Source organism: Synchiropus splendidus, chromosome 14 (genome assembly GCF_027744825.2).
Source record: "Synchiropus splendidus isolate RoL2022-P1 chromosome 14, RoL_Sspl_1.0, whole genome shotgun sequence".
NCBI classification, from domain to species: domain Eukaryota; kingdom Metazoa; phylum Chordata; class Actinopteri; order Syngnathiformes; family Callionymidae; genus Synchiropus; species Synchiropus splendidus.
Window position 1 is genome coordinate 7,547,536 of NC_071347.1, and position 21,102 is coordinate 7,568,637.

Here is a 21,102-nt window from a genome sequence, read left to right on the forward strand (position 1 = left end):
CTGTCGATAACATAAAGTATTTACACAAACTATACCAACAATACTGCATAAGAGAAGAGTGAAATCATGTTTGAACTGTGCCTGGCATTGGAGAGATCCATGTCTTTGGTGACCAGCATACGAAGACCATCCTCACTGAAGAAAAGATGGTTACCGCTGGACATTATACCACATTTCCTTGATGGCTTTCCACCACTCAGCTGTCTGAAAAGGTCAGCGTCAACAGCGCCACCTGGAGACACATTGATGATACAGGCCCATGCAAGTGAGTCATACAATAACAAATACGTTCCTAAAACTAATCACAATAACAAAGCTGATTTAACGCTTCCAACACGTCAACTAAATCATCAAAATATCGTTCTATCATTCTTCTATCGTTCATCATTCTAGCAACAGCATAGTTGGCAGTTTTTATACATTACAATAATGTACGGTGTTATGCACAAACGCTGTACAAAAATATATGTTTGGTGAGTTTGGGTGAAAAATAAAAATAAATGTTGAATCAAGGATGAAGAAGAAAGCCATGCATTAGCATTTAGCTTAGCAGTCAGGCTGCTACACCGCAAACCTCCCCCAAACCAGTCATTTGCAACCAGTCTGTGAATACGCGCTATCATTGTCCTGTACATACGTCACCAACATATCCCATGATACACAAAGTGCAATGAGCTCAAATGCATGTATAACAGTAGAAAGTAAACAGACAGTAAGGAGATGCGTTTGCCAAAAAAACAAGTACAGTTATTTAATACCACAGGCTTCTAGCTGAATGAGTGTTCACTAAAAACAACAATAGTTCTAAATAGTTGAGCAAAATGTTCATTCACCTTCAAAGTCCTCCTTAAGGAAATCCGGGTTGGGTGTGTCAGGTACAGAACAGTCATGACCGGAGTAGCCTGGGTCACAGTCACAGTGGGTGCCGCCTGCACAGGTGCCATGTCCACTGCACATGTCCTGACACTGGGGGCCAATGTAGACATTGTCGATCGCCCAAGTTGGCGGAGTGGAACCAGTAGAAAAGAAGCCTTGATACCACCGAAACCTGACAGACCTGCAAGACACAGACAATATTCTGATATGTGCAGGCACATGTAAAATTAAAGATCAAACTGAACACCCACCCACAGAGGCGCAGCTTCCCAAAGTGTATGACCTCTCTCCTCCAGCCCTGAGTTGTCCCAGGGAAGTAAATGCTTGCAGGATGGAGCTCTGTGGAGCAGAGCGAGGATGGTTGTGGCCCACCGGCACAGAGGGGTACCAGCAGGTGCCAGGTGGCTCCAAAGTCCCGTGAGAATTCAAGACGTACGGGGTTGACAGAAGAGCTCTCAGCAGTACAACCCACGTTGATCTGGAAACACAGACGTGTCAATGTGGTCAGCAAATATAGCACATGCAGGAGGAACAAAATATTCTATTGCTGATAAATATGTCTGCAAACAAAGAGAAAAAAAGAGAAATAAATAAATGATTTAGACCAGCGGTGGCCAACCAGTCAGAGGCCAACAGCCATATTTTTTTTTAACTGTGTTGCTGCAAAGAAAAAAATGAAATGAAAAAAATGAAAATGATGTGCACCATTTATCTTATTTTTACTTTTTTCTGCATGGCTCATGCCACCAATAGCTTTGCCCCGGTGTGTGTGTAAGGAACACTGCAGACTGGAGCATCTCATGTTGACTTTTCGCTGATTTAAACTGAGTTAAACTGACTTCACTGCTATCAACGTTGAATAATACGCGAAACACACGGCATACATTTTGTTTATTGTAATGTTAAATGGTGTTGATCATGGATCTGAGGAGGATCCAAGTCTGAAAACGGAAACTCTCATTCTGCATTGAATGGGGGGACTTGGTGCACATGGGGCGAAGAATACTATTTGTGTTTTAAGCCAATCATATTAAAAAATTTCAATAAATAATGCGTGTTTGATTCTTTAAAACGAACTCTCAATTACACGGTAACATACCTCAAACTGAATTATAGTGTTCTCATTCACATCAATGTCTCTGGTGGTAATAGAGTGCTCTCCCAACTCGCTGGAGACAAACACCATGGCTGACTCGTCCTCATCTCTGCATCACAGACACAAACACAATTTAACTTGAGACAACATGAGATTAAAGGGAGTATTACGGAGAATGTTGAATCAAATCTTGATGTTGTTTAAGCTCATACAGTCCGGTCTTTTGGTAGGGGCAGTAGAGGCCGGTGTTTCCGCCAGGGAAGAAGAGCCAGTTGGACTCATTGGGACCATCTTCGAAGCTGTCTATGACCACTGGTGGGTTGTGTAAGGAGCTGCCATCAATGATGAGATCATCGATCACCCACACCTCCTCCTTCTTCCCTGAAAGACAGACAGTCACAGAGAACGTTACAGACTTGCAGCTTGATCACGGCAACAAGTAAAAATGTAAAAATTAGCAAAGTCATCTTACCACTGTTGTACGGCTGCCAGAGTCTAAATCGAGTAGCATTGGTCTGGGCGCTAGCGGGCAGAGCCAAGTGAAGGAATAAAGTGTCTGTGGATGCTGGGAAATAAAACTCATCCAAAAGCAGCCAACTGATTCCTCCGTTCACAGAATACTGCAGCAAAACTGAGTGGGAGCGCTCGGGTATTCCTGTGAAGTGCACGGAAGTCATTTCCATTCCATTCCAGTTTCAGACACAGATGATTCAAAGAGGCTCTCCATACCTTTTGTGATGAATTTGAAGGAGAATTGGATATACAATGTGTTCGTACAATCCAAGTCCCGGGACACAATCATACGCATGCCATCCTGAAAACAGAAACCATGTTGGGTAACGTTTAGATTTGTCAGCTGTGCATTCGAGCTGTGAACAACCCCGGTGGTCCTGTACCCCTTTGAAGATGAGGGCGGTTCCAGATTTTAAAGGCTCTCCGCTCAGAGTTCCCCTCTCTGCGCCGTACACCTCAGGCCAGGTTTCCTGCTGAAGGTTTTCATTAAAGTCCTCCTTCAGTACGGACGGCAGGGGCACTGCAGGCACACAGTGAGCTCCTTCATATCCCTTATCACACCTAAGCATAATAGGAAAGACCAGACATCACATTACAATAACCACTAAGTACTGCTAACTATGGCAGCTTTCGCACTGAAGGAACCTTTTTAGTTCTCAGAAAGACTTTCAGGGCTTTGTTACTACAACTCCCCTCAAGACAGACAACATATTCATATTCCGTAACAATGCTTAATGCATGCGGAGACAGAGAAATCACTATACACCGTGTATATATGTGGAAATTAAGAAGCAAAAATGTTTACCCACAATTTGTTCATCTGTAGATATAAATTACTACAGCTTTTTTCTGGACATTTTTGAAGTGAGTGTTTTTGTCCCTTAAAATAAAATGACAGAAAACTGTGGGGGAAGCCCTGCGGAGCCAGCGGTGTAAGGAAACAGAAACAATAGGCTTCAATGTACGCTGCTTGAATATGACCATTTTTGCATATGTGGTGAAGAACTTCATCATCGAGTAAATAGTTCACACGAAACTCAGTTTACTCGGGTTGTAATTGGGTTCACATCGACAGTAACTGCAAATAACTTCAGTCTTGTCGAAAGAACCATGTGGCACGACTTAAATAAAGTTGCCATTCAAAAAAACAGCAGCAGCACTGTGACTACTGCGAGTGTGTGTTGAGACAAACAAAACAATAAATACATGATGCAAAATACAAAACAGAAGTTTAGTTGATATCAAAAAAATGTTTCACAGTGAACTAATAAACTTCAAATCAAAACTACAAAATCAAAATTTAAAACTACAATCATGACACACTGTCTCCACGCTCTTATGTTTTGGGGTCAGTGTCAAAAAGGCGCGAAGAGCTAAAAAGGTTCCTCGAACCTTTTTCATTACAGAACTAAAAAGGTTCCAGCAATGCGACAGAGGTTCATGCTAAAAAGCAACTTACACGCAGCGCCCGTTGTCACACAGCCCATGTCCAGAGCACATCCATGGACAGCCAGGCGCAAGTAGGACGTTATCGAGCGCCCAACCTTCCGCTCCAGGGGTGAAATGAGTCTGAATCCATCGGAATCGTGTTCTTGGAGAGCTTCAAGCATAAAGACTTTTTTCAGTAAATTTACCAACAACGTATCAAACCTGAGTCACAGAACTGTCCAGCACATACTTGGCAGCGCTGGGGAGATACACAGTGATCCGCCTCCAGCGTTTGTACTGTGTTGAAGTGTAGATGGAACTCTGAGTATAACCAGCACATCCAATGGCTGGAGGAACACACTCTGGCGTGATTAGAGACCAGTGACGGCCACAGTCTGTGGAGTACTCCAGCCGCACGCCGTGGGAAAATGAAGTGGATTTACTGCAGCCCATACTCATCTCAAACTGGAGGAAGGACGAGCCGGACACCTCAAAGTCCCAGCTCTCTGCATACCTGGGCTTCTCTGAAAGCAAATTAGTGAAGAACGTTTTCTTAGATGAGAAGAAAGCAACATTTTGCTCACGCACCGAAGAGAGAGGACATCCAACTGGGTTCGATCCTATCAATAATGCATCAAGCCTCAGAAACCGGAGAGTCAGTGCTTTGCTAATAACGCTGTGTTCTTGCTGACCCGCAGTTTTGTTTTAATGTGAGGGTGACTGTATTACCACCTTTACTGATGTGCAGTTTCATTACAGATCCATTCTCATTCATGCCAGTGAGTTAAGGGCCTTATTTCACTGACACAGTTTGATGTTTTAGCATCTCACCAAGAGGCCACTCGACAGTCGCAGCTGAGTGAGTGATGAGAAACGTTCTCACTAGTCCCACGCATCGTCTTTGTCATGAACTATCATGTCTGCTATGGACATAACCTGCCGCTTTTAAAAATGGAAGCCCTTATACGCTTGTGAACTGAACGCTAAAATATGACTCACTGTCTATTGCCTCAGAGTTGAAGGTCAGCGCCGTGTCCAAGGACAAGCAGTCCACAGTCACCTCTCCGCCTTGAATGCGGTACCAGTTGTGCCTCAAAGGCGTTGTGCCGTCAAACTTGTCGTGAAATCCTGTTCTGGAGCTGTCGTTCATACCAATGAGGACGTCATCAAGAGCCCATTGAGCAGAGTGCTTTCCTGTGGTGACAAACAAGTCAATTATATAGGTGCGTCACTTTTCTATGGATTATCATGGAACTCATGATTCATCTGTCTTGTCAAACTTGTGAATATGTATGATCGTACAAGATATTGAGACCCTGTCATGTTGTTTCATGATACACCTCACTTTCACGATGGCATTTCATGGAGAAGAGCTGAGTAATGGGAGGAGATCAAGAGGAGAGTGCAGACAGGGTGGAACGGGTGGAGCCTGTGATGAAAGACAAGCTCTGTAGGACAGTAAGGCCTGTCTTGATGAGTGGTTTAGTGACAGTACCTCTGACAGAAGGACTCTGGAGTCCCAAAGTAATGTTGTTTGGAGGAAAGAAAGTGAACATGTTGGACAAAGGATATTAGAAATGGAAGTAAAAGAAGGAAGACAACAACTGAGATTCATGTATGTTACAAATGAGAACATGAAAGGGACAGATGTGATCCGTGAGGTTGGTCAAGTTAGGTAAAGAAGCAGTCTGACTTGATGTGGTTATACTATACTATTAGTGGACACACTAACCTTTACCCTGAACTCCACATCCTCCCAAAGTTAATGATATTTTTGAAGGTTACCTTGGAGTGGCTGCCACCAGCGAAATACTGTGTAGGGAGTTTTGGCCTGTGGTGGAAGCTCAATCGTAACAACTTGTGGTTCTAAGAAGGAGCTGAAGTCCATCTCCCGCAGGAACTGCCACTGCACTCCGTTATTGGTCGAGAACTGCACAATGACACCTGTAACCGCGAAAGAGAATTTGTTATGTTTCCTTAAACATGGAGATGAGGATGACACAAGTTGGTTTGGGGGTAGCTGGTGAGGAATTACAGAAGACCCATCATTAACTCAACACATGGGTCTTAAAGCCTACCTTCATTGCGAGAACGTGGTCTTGTACAAGTTGGCCCCAAACTTTTGCTTCCAATTCGAATGTAGAATTGCACCAATCTGATGTCAAGAGAATCATACTTTAAAATGATAGAACAGATAGAACAAAGAGATAAAAAAAGAGGCAAGTAGCAACCTGGTATTGGTGGTGTCAAGCGGCACGGTACGCGCTTCTCTCCTCCCTGGGCTGCTGAAATAAAGAGCCTTGCCCTCACCGATTGTGCCACAGCCACCACCAATTTGTCCTCCACTTAGACTCTGCCAAAGTGGACTCAGCTTGCCCTCGAAGCCCTCAGTGAGCTCAGTGGGGCTCGCAGCTGATGGTACGCAGCTATCTTGTTCCACTGTCAGAGCAAAAAAGATTGTAACGTGTCTGATTCCTTTATCAAACATCTAACTACTTCAGTTACCTGTGTATCCCATGTCACAAAAGCAGACTCCAGATATGCAATCCCCATGACCACCACAGTGATTTGGACAAGGCTCGGAAATGTAGACTCCGTCCAGGGCAAAAGGCGGCGCTTCTCGATACAAGCTGCTCTCCTGGAACCAGCGGAATCTGGTTTTGCTGCAGAATGCAAAGTTCAATTCAATTCCATCACATCAATTCATCACAATGCATTTTAGCTCTGAAAAGCAAATACCTGGCAGCAACGTTGCGTGGAATGACCACCGTGACCCGGGTCCACTGTTCATAGTCACCGATGTTAAAGACTGTGGGCTCTCGCAGCTCACGGCCGCTGCCTTCACATATTCCTGAGCCAGGGGATCCAGGGTAGCAGCCCTCCCGCACCAGAGACCAGGTGCGACCTGCATCATGAGAGTACTGCAGCAACACTGGTGCCGAAGCACTGAACTCGGACTCACATCCAATGTTCAACTGCCAAAAAAAAAGAGTTTGGTTTCACATTCACCTGTCTCGAAGTTCAGCCTTCAATTTGGGGGTACCTTAAACTGAAGTGTGTATCCTGGCCGAAGGGAAAGGTCCCTAGTAACTGCAACCCTGTCACCATCAGAGCGCCCGAACACCATGGCAGACGCAGTTGGAGCACAGAAGCTGTTGTTGCTTTCCCTCTCCATGCCTTCGTTACCAAGCATGAGCCACACGCTCATCTGGTTTAGAGGGTAGTCAAATGCTGGCTTTTCATAGAAGTTCTACGATTAGGGAAAAGGGATAATAATCAGTATACTGTACATAACGTTCATAAATCCACCATTCATTGAAGCCTCCTACTAGGGGCTGATCACGAATGTCATGAAATGTGTTATAACCCTTTCAAAGCAGATTACATTTCTAGTGTTTTGTCAGGTAGCAAAGCGCATTACAATGGCTTCTGACCTGTGGAAGTGTCGGATTGGCCATTGGTATAATGTGCTTCTCCCGTTCAGAGAGAATTATGACATCATCAATGGCCCACTGGTCGTACCCTTCCCCAGAGTGGAGAGGCTGCCACCAGCGGAACCGCGTGGACGGCGTCTTGGATGCCAAGGGAAGCTCATAGTGGACAAACCTTTTGTCACAAAAGAAGCATCAATTATCAGCATGTTTTTTTTCACTTTTAAAAAACAGGATTTTGTGTGGCCCCTTACCGAGGTTTAGTGAAGTCAGTGAAGTACATTTCTGCTATGAGGCCCCAGCTGATGCCTCCATCGTTGCTGTACTGGAGCAGCACTCCCTCCTCCCTGCTGTCGGCCTGGTTGCACTCACCCCAGTCGCCGCCCACACGCAGGTAAAACTGAACAAACTCCGCCCACTCAGTGTCCAGGTCCCAGCTCATCAGCTGCCTCAGCCCAGCCTGACACAGCAGAAGAGTCAAAAGAGTCAGAGTCAAAATTCATTAAAATTAACATTGCTTTCTACTTATACTGTATGTGGAGTATATTGCGTTTCAAAAATAAAGCAGCTAGCGACTGTGAAGTCATAAAAACACAGGTGTCAGTGAAACATGAGAGCAGATTTCTCAGCTGTCTGGGTGCCTGCTCTTAGACCGGTGGACCTGGTCTTGCTCATTACTGATGTCTGCTGTTGCCAAAGCCTCAAAAGCAACACAGCATGGGAAAACTCTGCGGTGAACATTCCGGTAGTAAACGTTCCAATTCCTTTTAAACATTTGGCATCTCTGGCGGTCTGTATATAAAGGAGCTGAGGTTTCTAATTGTGATCAGGCCAAGACACCCCAGTGTAATAAACAAGCTGTCGAGTCAGTGCTGGATGTATTGAAATGTAGGGTAAGAGCCGATGAATGGAGTGCTTAACCAATTTGTGAGCAAAGAAAAAATACTGAGCCGTCCAAAAAAGCAATTACGACGCTTGTATTTTTGAGACATTATAATCGCAATACTCTTTAAATGTCAGCCTGAAGTGATTTTTCCTACCTTACTGAAATATAGTGACGAACCAGATGAGACAACCCCACATCCCATGTCAGGGGTCACCACCTCGCCGCCAATAACTTCCTGCCATGTGGCCAGAAGCGCATCTTGGGATTCAAAGTCTGAAAGGATGCTGGAGGAAAGAGGGGTGGTTGGCTGGCAGTCTGTCCCTGAGAAGCCGTCGTCACACCTGCAAGTGAAGGCCGCATGTAAATGGCTGCTGCCAATGTCCAACGAAAAGACGTAAGAAATGTTCGCAAAAGTCTGACCTGCAGTGACCATGGTCGCACCAGCCATGCCCATGGCACATGTTTGGACACTGCTGTCCGATGTAAATGTCATCCAGAGCCCACTCATCCTGCTCTCCATAGTAATTCTGGATCCAGCGGAACCGGGTGGCGCTGGACCTAATAAGAAATCAGACACACACTTATACTTTTCAAGCATCATTTAATATCTTGATAAATACGGAGGACTCCAAAAGAGCTCATCTATCTTGGGACTTATTATTTTGACTGGGTGCAGCAGAACATGAGTTATTGTTCAATCCGCTGGTGAAACAAAGGTCAGTTTTAATTCTGATGGAATGGTCGAACACAGAAGCCTGAACAAGACTGCTGTTGCGGTTGTGTATAATCATTTTCTGTTGGGTTGCATTCATATTTTCTGAGTGGCGTAAAGGTTATAAACATAACTTTCCCAGACTCTTGTTGTTAGATGTGACAAAGAAAACTAACTTTATCATTTATTATAACAAAATGTATATGTATAACATACATATGTTTCTATCGTATGCATTTTCAATTCCATAATAAACGTCATGATCATACGCATCATTAACAAAATAACTGAGAGCAGATAAGCTCATGATCTCCAGACTGCTTTGCTACGCTCCACATATTTAACTTGATTTTGCTTCCATACATATGAAAATGGAGCAAAATTCATGGCTTCATTCAGACTCCCGACCCCAATTAAAGGAGAATGATCCTTGTAAATGACCATCATCACTGGCGGTTGTGTCAATGTCACACATGTTTAAGCAGTTCACATCACAGAGCAGGAGTAAACATTCTCATGCTACGTTTTTGTAAATGATGTGCTAGCTTTCCATCTGAAGGCGGCTTGGGAGCGGAGTACACACTGGGGTACTATATACTGCTTCGACCCAGTGTGGGGTGTAAATAGATTTCACATGTGCCGGTGCAGTACAGAAACTGAAAAGGTGCAGGAATACATTCCTGCCTGGGCATTTACCATGTCTTCTGAGGCAAAGACAGAGTTATACGCCTCCAGTCTTTGAATTCTGAGGGATGGTAAACACTTGGGGCGGTAAACTCTGAGCAGCTCGGCATGCCCGGCAGACAGGCCTAGGTGAACAAGCGCAACCCGGTTAACAACAACTCATGCAGTTGAACACATTCACACATTCACTAAACACATACAACAATTGTTTATTACAAGATGTTAGCTTGGCTACTACAGATATACAGTATTTTGGGAGAGTTTCAACATAAAAACATCCTGTTAGTTGCTTGTGCCAGATAAAAAAAAAACAATGAACTAAACTACACTTTTAAAAACATCATCATTTCACAATATTTAATTATCAATATCCATACTTCATCAAACATTTCCCAGTAACCTATTAAAATAACATCGGTACTCCACAATAGTGAAGCAGATGGGTGACTCAGGATTTGGCCGACTGTTGAGGGTTCAGTTATTCTACCTTACCTCTTTGACCAGGTGCCATGTGAGGCCATGATTGGTGGAGAACTCGAGGCGAACTTGTGTGTCAATATGAGCTGAAGGATCCCGACCACAGCCCATGACCAACGAGAACTGCAGACTGTAGGAAGCGCCGATCTGCATGGACTGAGTTTCCACGTATCGGATAATGGAGCCCGGGCTGGGCTCGCCAGAGAAGCTAGACCACACACCAAATAGCATTAAGAAACTTTAAAAGGAAACTTTTTCATCTTCAAGTCAATTATATTGTCCTATATCACCTACCTGAGGGTCCAGTCATGCTGACAGTAGGGTTGGACATGACCAAGGTAGAACCCAAGACTCTGAGTGACGTCCAGCACATTGCTGAAGTCAAGACTTATGGCGTTGAACAACACGGAAGCCATGCTGATTTCATCCAGGGCCCACACGTCGTGTCCGCGTCCGGAATGGTACGGCTGCCACCAGCGGAACTGTACCCCAAATCTACGCGCACCAGGAGGGAGTTCCACTGAAACAATCCTGTAGGTGGACACAAGATTTAAGTAAAAAAAAAACAAAAAAACAGAACAATAGTTTAGTGTAGAGTCAAGCTGGTGGACACAGGGATAAATCCCGCCAAATCTAGTTAACTTCAGTTGAAATAAACAGAAAGCAGAGGTGGTTAATGACACAGAGCAGACGGAATGAGAACAGATGTATGTTTGTTCTTCAACCAGTGTTTTTTTGTGTCAAGAGTTGCTGACAATAAAGGATGACACTTCTAAACTAACAAGAGTTAAGAGTAAAGTGTCATGCTAAAATTAACCTCCAAGAATGAAACTGCCTACAGATTTCACATTCTTTCCTGGTACATACTGTAGAATAAATATATTTCAAAGGCCACGTGGCTCTTGGTGGACATCAGTTTCCATTCACATTCACTCAATTTTGAAATATTGCTTTATTAAAAAAAACTATTATGGAAACCCAGCAGCTCTGGTGGAACAGACAAACAATGTAGTTTGACAAAACAAAGGTACCTTGGCTCGTGGAAACCATGGTAGGCATAGTGCTGCAGCAGGGTCCAGGTGATGCCGTTGTCAGAGGAGTAATGCAGCAGGACCCCTTCTCCCGGTTGATCTGGGGCAGGACACGAGCTCAGGGTGCTCCGACTGCCCAACCTAAGGGTAAACTGTAGGTACCTGCAGATATAAGAGTGGTCAGGACAGCAGGAAAGAATACATGATAAAAGACACATAATGAAACCCAGGGAAGAATGATGAATAGATGAAAAGAAATATGGATTAAATATGGAGCAAAAGAAATGCCAAGGTCAAAGATCACTGAGATTTCTGCAATCTCTCCTTGTTCTACAGCTGTTTGTGAACAGTGTCATGTTTCGATTATGGTTTCCAGCATCTGCTTGAGAAGGCTAGTAACCTCCAGTTCCGCCGTCCTTGGCTGAGACGTTTCATTAACAGAGCAGTATCACGTTCAGGCAGCTGTTCACTCAACCAGCCAGCAAACTGGCATTAAATACGGCCATCAGGTGGCAGAGGCAGAAACACAACAGGCGTAATCAATCTCACACAGATGCCACGTCCAGCCTCATCATTCTTTCCCCGTCTTTTACTCTATATTTTATCCCTTCCTGTCAACAGCAGACCTGTTCGAGACTACAAGTCATCTCCCATCAGAACAAGGCCATTTAAAAGAAACTTCAGAAGGTTTTTATGTCTGATAAACATGGTGAGAACTTTTTTGACCTGGTCTCAGTTTCTCAGTTTCCTAATACGTTTAAGCAACATGAACTTGATGTCACTTTCAAAGTTACCTGGCTTGTGAGCTGTCCAGCGGGGCTGTTATCAAATGTCTCCTGCTGTCTCTGTTGAAGACCAGGGCCTTGCCACTGGCCAGCACCCCACAGCCGAAGCTGACCTCTGCTCCACGCAGTGAGGAAAAGCTGTGGTACGAGGAAAGACGGGGGCTGGAGAATCCTTCCGACAGGAACGCTGGGAACGTTTGAGACGCCAGTTCACAAGCTGGTCCACTGAAGCCTGGGTCGCACCTGTATGCAGGGAGAAGACATATGGTAAGACAGCTTTGCTGTGGTGAAAGAAAGTTAAGGAGCACTGTTTTTCATCTGACGCGTGTTTCTCTGGACCAGTGATTGTATCAATATTACTGTTCTTTCTTCATTTTCTATTTTAACATTCCACTTCCTCTCATGAAGACGTTGTACGAAGATTTATGGGAGAACTGATGTCTGAAAGACAACATGAAATAAAGCAGCAATATTATCAAACAAATATGTGTCTAACTTTCCCTGACTGTCAAAGCAGCTCTCTCTGACTGTCAAAATGCTCAATAAACCCGCTGCAACTTCATTGAAATCCAACTCATAACTCCACGGTCTGGTTCAGGAATCAGAAACAAGTGAGAACAGGATCCTCATGGAGACAAAAGTCATAATAACTCAGAAGTAAAGCAGGACCCCGACACACGATCAGAGCTTTGTTTGTCAAAAGGCATTTTATATTTCCCTGTAAGTTTAAAAGCCTGCACATTCCCCAACATAAAACTGAGTTAACAAGAACAAAGTGTGAGAAGGGGAAACTGATGATTCAAATCCATCAATTAATGGTAACAATTATACTGTATATCAAATTACTGCTAAATGAAGAGTGCTGTTGCAACCCATTAGGTGGATTATGAGCGTCTCATTTAGATAATATAGATCCAGTCAGTTGAGTTTGAAGTCCTTACTTGCAGCCAGTGCGGGAACAATGTCCTCTTCCAGAGCAGAATCGAAGGCACGCTGGACCAATATAGACTGACACAAAACACAGACATACACACAGATCACATGAGGTTTTGCTTCCGGAAATGAAGTGCTACAGACTGGGAACATAGAGTGTGAATTGTTTCTAACCATTGTCAATAGCCCACATGTTTTCCGATCCACTGCCATACTGTTTCCAGCGGAATCGCGTCGTCTCGGTCAGAGCAGCATTGGGAAGAGGAATGGAGATGCGGGTCCATCTAATGGGACGCAAAATAAAATAATGGTGGCCTTTGTAAAGGCTGCCTGCCAGCAAAAGTGAGTCCAACAATTCTTACCCGCTGTAGTTGTCTGAGGAATAAATGGTGCTGTGAGGTAGGTGGGAGCCAGCGCAAAGTTCTGGTAGGCACTCAGTATGAAGTAGAGACCAGGAACGTCCCTGATTGGTGGAGAACTCCAAACTGACACTGCAGAAAGGCCGATTACTTGAACACTGAAGAAACTAAAAGCCATAACTGTGCAGTCACAAAGGCTGTTATTTTTGACGTGTCATACCTGTTGGCAGGCTGATAGGATCCACAGCCAAGGTTGATGGAGAATTGAGCCACATGTGTGTGAGTGCCAGGCAGCACAGGGAGCAACTGCATGAAATCGATTGCCCACACATGACGGTTGGCACCACCATGCGACAGCTGCTCCAGACAAAACTGGGTGACTGGTGTTTGTAGCTCAGTGGGCAGAGCCACAGACACCACAGCAGGAGTCTGACAGGAAAAAAAAAATACATGGAGTCAATTAATTCAGGGTTTTCAGCGATATTTAAAAGGTCAGAATTATGGATAATAACTATCTCACCCTGTACGCTGAATAAGGCAGTGTATCCAGTATCACATTATCCCTCCTTCCTACAGACCTTCCAAAAAGAATGACATCATTTTCATGAGACTCTCCGGGATGACAGTCCCCACCACCTGCGGAAAAAAGAATTTCTTCTTTAAAAAGTCCCAATGGAACGTGACAAACACAAAGAAGCCTGGGTTGATGGAGCAACGTTTACCCATGGTGAAGTGGAAGCGAAGGTTTCCATAAGATGTGGTGTCGAGGTAAGGGGTGCACACCAGCCTCCGGCCTTCCTTCTCAAACACAAGGGCTGAGCCAGACTCAATCTCTCCACACTGAATCCCATACACAGCCCCCTCAATGTCCCAGCTGCAAAATAAGATACGCACAACGCTGAAACCTGTGACACACACTTGACTTTCAAAATCTTTAGTCCTTTTTTTATCGCTCAGAAACCCCACACACGAAGATATACCCCACAACGCAATGCTCCATGCACATAAAGATTCTGTGCCAACCAGAACCAAGGCGTGGCAAGGTAGATATCTTAAGAAATCACATGCGATGCGACCCATGCCACCGGAAGGAGAAGACTATACAGAAAGGAATGAGAATTCTCATGATGTGCATAAGTCAAGTTCCAATTCTCAACCAAACACAATTTTTAAAAAATAACATTGGTGTATCTGAGCCCTGGTTTAAGTCTCTGGAAATTGAGTTCCATCCTGGAAACACAAAAACAGTATTGTTTGACCAACAAGCACGCCACAAGTGGCACAACTTACTTCGATGGTGGGCTCTCAAAGTCCTCCTCCCAGTAGCTTCTTCCTTCCTCCCGGTGCAGGTCGATGTCTCTGCTGGTGGCAAAGCTGTGACCGACCCCTTCTCCACCATGGAAATACAAAGCGTTGCCCTCCGACTGGCAGGCGTGCTAGCAAACAAGAAAGGATATTTTGCCGAAAAATGGACGCTCCTACCTTTACAATGAAGCCACCAGCTTACCTTTACAGTAGCTCCTGGGAAGAAGAGCCAGTTAGCTGTGTCCGGGGGATCCAGGTTGTCCTCCATAAGGGGAGGCTTGTGAGCAGCATTGACTAGCAGCACATTATCCAGACCCCAGCAGGACTCATAGCCTTCCGGGCCTTGAGGGGTCACCTGAGACCAGCGCAGGCGAACACTGTCTCCTTTAGAGTGTAATGGCAGAGGGAGCATGTGAAGGACAGTGGTGCTGTTGGAGGGCGCTCTGGAAGAGAAGGTCGACATCGTGGAATTAGGTCACAGCTAAAAAGATGACTATAAAACCAAGATTTTCTTTTGTTAGGAGAAGGAGAGCAAAAGACCTGATTGTTTCTAGTATGAGCCACTCATCTGAGACGTTGGCACTTCCACTTATACTGTAAGACACAGTGATGCTGGGGTCTGAGTAACTGAATCGACAGGAGCCTGAACCTGTGACAGAAAAGAAAGGCATGGGACAATTTAGTGTGACGCCTTAAACTTTGGATGACAAAAATATAGGATAATAGGAGTTATGATAGTAAACTTGGAAAATATTGTTTGCCATATTCATTTAAATTAGCAGGCTGTCTTAAATAAAAGCCAACCACTGCAGATCTTTGCTGCAGACCAAAGACACTCTCCTTTCCAGGGGAAACTGTTTTCATCACAAATAAATAGTTAAAGCCCATCTGTAAGTCTCCTGGCAGATCTCAGCGAGCTCTTAAAATTGTGTCTGGGTGTATTGGGAGCTGGTCAGGTCAAAGGTTGCTAATGGAGAGAGATGGCTATTCACATTTTGCATACTTTATTTTTCTTACTCAGCCTGGGATCAGATTGAAAAAAGATGAATGCAAAGTTGATTTTTGTGTGTGTGTGTGTGTTGATACCAAGGAGAAACATGATGCAGGTCAATAAACCATTAATGAAATAGTTTTTTAGTCTTTTAAATAAGTTCCATTTAGGAAAGAACCGAGAACAAAGTGAAGCACGAGTTTGGCACAGTTGCAAATTCAGCCATGTAAAAATGTATTGGACCGTATTGGACATGCCCTCTAATGATAAACCGATCCAAGTTAAGGTAAAAATAACACCTGACAACACATAGGCATGTAAATGATAACATCTCCAAAACCTGCGTTCTGGTGTCTTTCTGCAACACTGTAAAAGATTTATGAGTCTGAGAGAGGCAGACGGAGCAAAAGACGCAAGGAACAGAACAATAAGGAAGATACAGATTTTCCACAAAGTGAAACAAGCACCTGCCACCCTTGCGTAGATTCCTTTTTGATTTCCATAAATTTCTTACCCAGTGAAAACTGAAGAACCGATGCTGTGCTGGTGTTCAGGGGTACGGTGATCTGAGGTTGAAGGGGCGAGGACACAGATCAGTTTTAGACACACCAAGAGACAAAACATTTGTATGATTACTTTTACTAAATTGAGAGCTCAAATTGAGGACCCCATTGACAGCATGTAAAAAATGTGTGAGTTAGTGTTCCAAGTTGCCAATAAGCAGCTTTGAGTGATGTGAATCTATACTCACAATAAACATCATCACAAACACTATCCATTAAATATGTTTTAAAACTACTGATGCAGCGTGTAATGATCAAAAGGCAACAGCGTGTGTGTGTTTGTGTAAATCCAGCGCACAGCTGAGCTTGTACCTACTCAAGTGGTTGAATATAAAGCAAATGAGCCGTAAAATGTTCAGTGGTTACTATGCGGTCAAACATGGTGGTTACCAGCTCACGCTCTCCAAGGGGCTCACAGAAAGTGACCGCTCTTCCGTGCATCAGGACGCCACATTGCTCACCAAGCACGCAGTTGCTGCACTCAGACCTACAGAGAGAAAATAAATATGAATATTGCAAGACGGCTGTTCATTTGGACTGATGAATAGATGAGTTATCACCTACCAGATGGCAGGGTCCAGCTCCCCTTCGAGGTTGGAGTCGAAGTCATCACGGAATACTGCGTGTTTAGCATGAACGTCCACTGTGCACAGTTTGAACAACAATATGTAAGTAGTTGACGCGGCTATGGACTTTTAACTGTATGTCAATGCAACACATTTGGGTAACAAACAGTGTAACACATTCAGCAGGTGTTTTTAAGCATTAAAGGTCCCATTACTGCTACATTCTTTAAGCCATGACAACAAAAGTGCATTTTGGTTCAGTAGCAAAAAGGTCAAAATGTATTTAAAAGGGTTGGGAGGTGTTGTGAATCACACATTGGGAGTGTCAATCATCATCTTTTTTAGTCAGTTTTACCAAAGACAAGCACATTTCCCCATGTCGGGAAAGTACCACATAGATCAGATTTGGGCAAACTGTTCCATAAAGAGCCGCAGTGGGTGCAGGTTTCTGTTCGAACCACTCACCTTTTCACCAACCAGGTGTCCTAGGAGTGTAATTGTGTGCGCTTGATCAGTTGGAACAAAAACCTGCACCACTCCGCTTTGAGGAAAGACTTGCCACCGCTGACATAGATGGATCGTCTGGTATGTTGATGCAAAATGATCATTTTTAAATAAACCACATTGTAAATAATATCATTGTTAGAAATGTGCCTTGGAAATACGTATCACATGGAGGAGTGGTGAATTCAAATGACACCTGGTTTACAATGAAAGGGATACTATTAGTCAATGCCTCAGTTGGGAAAATATCTTTGCCGGTCATACTGTATGTGTCTTTAATAATGTGAATTCTCCCAGATTTTCTGATGAATCTGAAGGTTCTAACAAAGAGGAGTGAAAATAAGTGTGAATTCCAACTCACCAAGACTTGGTCTGAGCGGTGACTCAGTTGGAGCTGAAACATGGAAAGAAGAATATGGGTCAAATAAAGAAAAAGAAAAGCAAAAGCAAAAGATTTGAGTATGATCTTTCTGAAACTGAAAGTGTTGCTTGCTTTAACAGGGTTGTTGCACATAGCCTGCCATCACTTTAGGAATCAAAATCCTTCTGACACCTGAGGACAAGAAAATCATCTTCTGAAAGTTTGTCACCGAAGGCAACATCCTTGTTAATCACACAGGAATATGGGCGCGCTCCAAAGTTATCAGAGACAGAAACTCTCCCCGGCCGGCCGCTGATGTTAATTCCTTCCAGTAATGACAGGCCGGGTGGTCATGATGAACAGTTCACTGCCAATTAACCACCACTCCCCCTGGAGGTGCCTGCTGGCTGTAATCTGAGGTCGCCGCTCAGCACACACACTCGCCCATTCATCTCTCCGAGGCAATGGCCCTCTGAGTGGGATTTAATGGACCAGGGATGCATATTTATGAAAAATACCAGCCCAACTTTATGAAAAACCAAATGAAATGCAGCCTGCTCTTCTAGTTCAGGAGATCGATCGGATATTTGATCACATTAATATGTAAGAAAATGTCAAACAAAACATATTAGAGCAAAAGCTGATGAAAAATTATGAATTATTTCTGCTTTACAGCTCAATCAGGAGGTTCTTATTTTCTTACTTAAGCTCAAGAATCAAACTTTTATCGGTGTCCCTGACCTTTATCTGATCGACAATAGATGAGCCACCTGGCACGTGATGCCTCTCTGTTAAGTGCATTAGTGTGAAGTATGAACCTCAAGATAAGACGGCGTAAGATGAAACTGCCTTCACTCATTGTTACGTTAAACTCCACAGCTAACACCCTTTTTCATATCTTACATTAGCCCTAAAAATATTCTACAGTGCAGGGGCTTAGTCGTGGGCGACCCAGTTACAAGTACTTCAATTATATCAAAAAAACAATACTGTAATGGCCAAGCTTTCTCTGAATTTCATTTTCAATATGGAAAGCTGTCCTAATTTCCTGGCCAAAAACCGGCCCATTTGGAATGGATTTATTTTTCACAGATTGGTCGTAAACTTTGGTGCTGACTCCAGAAGTCTTAGCTGGGTGGCTGGGATTCTTGACGCTGCTCTGTGGTCTACAAGCGCGGCTCTGTGTCGACGCCTGTAAAAGGCAGATCAAAGAAGCGACTTCCTCCTCGGCTTGCCCCATCAGCTCCGTCTTAATCCTGCATACGGTTCCCTAATATAAAGCATGTTTGTGCCATTAGAGGATCCCGCTGTCATGACAGTCTGCTTGTTAAACGAATGCAAACACGGTACAAGCAACAGTGAAATTGGTAATAGGAAGACTGGTGTCCATGACTTATACGACCCTCAACATCCTTGGCTGCCTCCAAAGTTTCTGTAGCAGCAGGTTAGCAATTACAGACAAGTTCTTTTAGTCCACTCCACTAGAGTCATTTGGTTCGCGGGAGATTTCGCCTGGATAATCCTTTACATCTTTTTTTTTTTTTTTTTTTTAACCAATTTCCATTTTCTTCATGCTACAACCCACTCCCTGCCCTTTTATCGCCACTGCTCAAACCAATCCTTCCAAGCGTTTCCCCTCCGTCTCTCTGCCTCAACCTCCGTGCAGCGGGAGCAGACTGTAACTCTCATTCCACTTGGACTAATCCCCTCTCAATTTCTTAAAGACTTCAATTACAGCCTCCTCTTTTAGAGGCTCAGCTCCTCTAATGCCTATATCTTCCTGGCTGGGACTAATACTCACACATACATGCAGAACACACACTCTTTAGACATACACACAGTTACGCACAACTTACCAAGAAGTTTGACTATTTCTCCAAATAGCAGAAGCTCACAAATATAAAAGGGAAGAGCTTAAATAAATACAACTTTGGGTGGGAGCTGATGAGTTGGGGGTGACACAAGTTTGACTAAATGAGCATAAGCTTTGACAGACTCCGACAAAAAGAGTGGGCCACAAGTCCTGTTAAAACTTCCCCCCGCTCCCTCTCCGCTCTAATCTCCTCCGTCTCTTCTCCTCTTCATAAACTGCTCCCACTCCTCAAACATTCCTTGTTCCATGCGCTCCGATGTCTGACTCACATCCTCGACAAACTTGATGAGGAAAAACGCGTTTGATGTCGAGTTGCTCTAACTAGCGGTTGTAATTACACTCTCACCAGGACTCAGGATGCTCTTGTTTTACAATAAAAATAGAAGAGGTGGTTTGCAGGTCAGAATTCAAACACATTTTGAGAAGCAGGGTCTTTGTGTGGGCTCCAATTGACATCATTAAAATAATCACACTGAGAAAAAGCCAACAGAGAACAAAGCCATGTGTTGTTTCACAACATCGCTAGTAATTCAGGGTGGTACTACTATATTGGACCTCTCCAATATAGTAGTACTGGCCACATGCCCTTCACCGTGGTTAAGTCACAGCCAAATGAAAAAACTGTTTTTTCTGTGTCTTTTTTTTTACATTTATTTATATATTATATATTCTTCCCCAGTTACTACTGAGAGTGAATTGAAATGTTAAATTTGAAGTATTGTTTTTGTTAAACAAAAAACTTTTTCCTCAAAATATCTTCATAAACTATATTGGGATGGAAGCGAGGGTGTTCATTATACTGTAAGGTGCCTTTATTTTGTGTAACCAAGATCTTAAAGATCATCCTACAATCAAGATATATAGAGGATCTTTCAATAATTATACAAAAAATGATATCCAAAAGCATATTTAAAGCACATAATGTTGTAGTGTAGTAAGACCTTTTCCTATTTCGTCTTGTTTTATTGTATTTTAGCAACAAAATGTAATTTAAGAATCTTGTTTCTGTCTGTTTCTGTCTGGCTTGGCAGCCCCCGTATGGTGTTTTGGTATATAATATAGTCACAATGGAAATGTATGTGTCCACCCCTGCACTACACCATCATCCAGTCAATTCCCATAAACTAATCGGACTAAAAGCAGACAAACACAACATCAATAAACAGAGGCATCAAGGTCGATAAAAGGGTGGGAGTAGATTTTGCTGCCTTCCTCAGATCATTTGTAGAATATATTATGTCTAATTTAAACTTTTAAACAGAGTACCATAGAGATGTTGAGAGTTACACTTACTGCATGTGAGTGTTATCATCTTGTTATTGGGATTGTACAATATGTTGAACCCACAGTATATGAACAGACACTGAGTTTATCCAAACTAAATTGATCAAGGGACAAAATTCAACAGAACGAGAACCAACTGATCAATAGATGCAGCTCCAATTTCTATACCTATTTAAAACATCTTGTAAATATTGTTTTAACTGCCTGGCTCTGGGTACTCAAGCAGTAATAGCAATAGAAGGTGTAAATCCAAATGTAAATCCAAGTTTCTCTAACTTAATATACAGTATCACCTTACAAAAAAATATGTACTTTTACAGGGTCTAGTTTTTATCATCAGTACTTAGTCAGTATGTAATAACAACTCGATTATGAACTGATAATAGCCAGACTGCTCTCAAGGTTTAATTCTGGCGAAGAATGAGGAACGGCCAGTGCTGGTAG

The 21,102-nt window shown here is 43.4% G+C and overlaps 1 protein-coding gene across 1 annotated transcript in view; it reads right to left on the reverse strand.

Moving 5' to 3' along the window:
- reln (reelin) overlaps nucleotides 1-21,102 on the reverse strand; it is a 74,372-nt gene that overhangs the window by 11,494 nt on the left and 41,776 nt on the right. The window contains exons 5-43 of the mRNA XM_053885314.1: nucleotides 17,502-17,534; nucleotides 16,635-16,713; nucleotides 16,461-16,557; nucleotides 16,022-16,073; nucleotides 15,057-15,165; nucleotides 14,719-14,959; nucleotides 14,502-14,647; nucleotides 13,934-14,085; nucleotides 13,732-13,847; nucleotides 13,432-13,640; nucleotides 13,215-13,343; nucleotides 13,027-13,136; nucleotides 12,861-12,927; nucleotides 11,929-12,162; nucleotides 11,135-11,296; nucleotides 10,398-10,634; nucleotides 10,119-10,311; nucleotides 9,639-9,751; nucleotides 8,651-8,788; nucleotides 8,385-8,571; nucleotides 7,599-7,804; nucleotides 7,348-7,519; nucleotides 6,957-7,163; nucleotides 6,653-6,888; nucleotides 6,419-6,576; nucleotides 6,145-6,352; nucleotides 5,992-6,068; nucleotides 5,699-5,857; nucleotides 4,913-5,107; nucleotides 4,164-4,437; nucleotides 3,945-4,085; nucleotides 2,869-3,046; nucleotides 2,702-2,786; nucleotides 2,445-2,627; nucleotides 2,185-2,353; nucleotides 1,976-2,081; nucleotides 1,128-1,354; nucleotides 834-1,057; nucleotides 82-232 (exon numbers count right to left, since the gene is read on the reverse strand). Coding sequence (XP_053741289.1) covers nucleotides 82-232; nucleotides 834-1,057; nucleotides 1,128-1,354; nucleotides 1,976-2,081; nucleotides 2,185-2,353; nucleotides 2,445-2,627; nucleotides 2,702-2,786; nucleotides 2,869-3,046; nucleotides 3,945-4,085; nucleotides 4,164-4,437; nucleotides 4,913-5,107; nucleotides 5,699-5,857; nucleotides 5,992-6,068; nucleotides 6,145-6,352; nucleotides 6,419-6,576; nucleotides 6,653-6,888; nucleotides 6,957-7,163; nucleotides 7,348-7,519; nucleotides 7,599-7,804; nucleotides 8,385-8,571; nucleotides 8,651-8,788; nucleotides 9,639-9,751; nucleotides 10,119-10,311; nucleotides 10,398-10,634; nucleotides 11,135-11,296; nucleotides 11,929-12,162; nucleotides 12,861-12,927; nucleotides 13,027-13,136; nucleotides 13,215-13,343; nucleotides 13,432-13,640; nucleotides 13,732-13,847; nucleotides 13,934-14,085; nucleotides 14,502-14,647; nucleotides 14,719-14,959; nucleotides 15,057-15,165; nucleotides 16,022-16,073; nucleotides 16,461-16,557; nucleotides 16,635-16,713; nucleotides 17,502-17,534 — 6,160 coding nt within the window. The remainder of the gene's footprint in view (nucleotides 1-81; nucleotides 233-833; nucleotides 1,058-1,127; nucleotides 1,355-1,975; nucleotides 2,082-2,184; nucleotides 2,354-2,444; nucleotides 2,628-2,701; nucleotides 2,787-2,868; nucleotides 3,047-3,944; nucleotides 4,086-4,163; nucleotides 4,438-4,912; nucleotides 5,108-5,698; nucleotides 5,858-5,991; nucleotides 6,069-6,144; nucleotides 6,353-6,418; nucleotides 6,577-6,652; nucleotides 6,889-6,956; nucleotides 7,164-7,347; nucleotides 7,520-7,598; nucleotides 7,805-8,384; nucleotides 8,572-8,650; nucleotides 8,789-9,638; nucleotides 9,752-10,118; nucleotides 10,312-10,397; nucleotides 10,635-11,134; nucleotides 11,297-11,928; nucleotides 12,163-12,860; nucleotides 12,928-13,026; nucleotides 13,137-13,214; nucleotides 13,344-13,431; nucleotides 13,641-13,731; nucleotides 13,848-13,933; nucleotides 14,086-14,501; nucleotides 14,648-14,718; nucleotides 14,960-15,056; nucleotides 15,166-16,021; nucleotides 16,074-16,460; nucleotides 16,558-16,634; nucleotides 16,714-17,501; nucleotides 17,535-21,102) is intronic.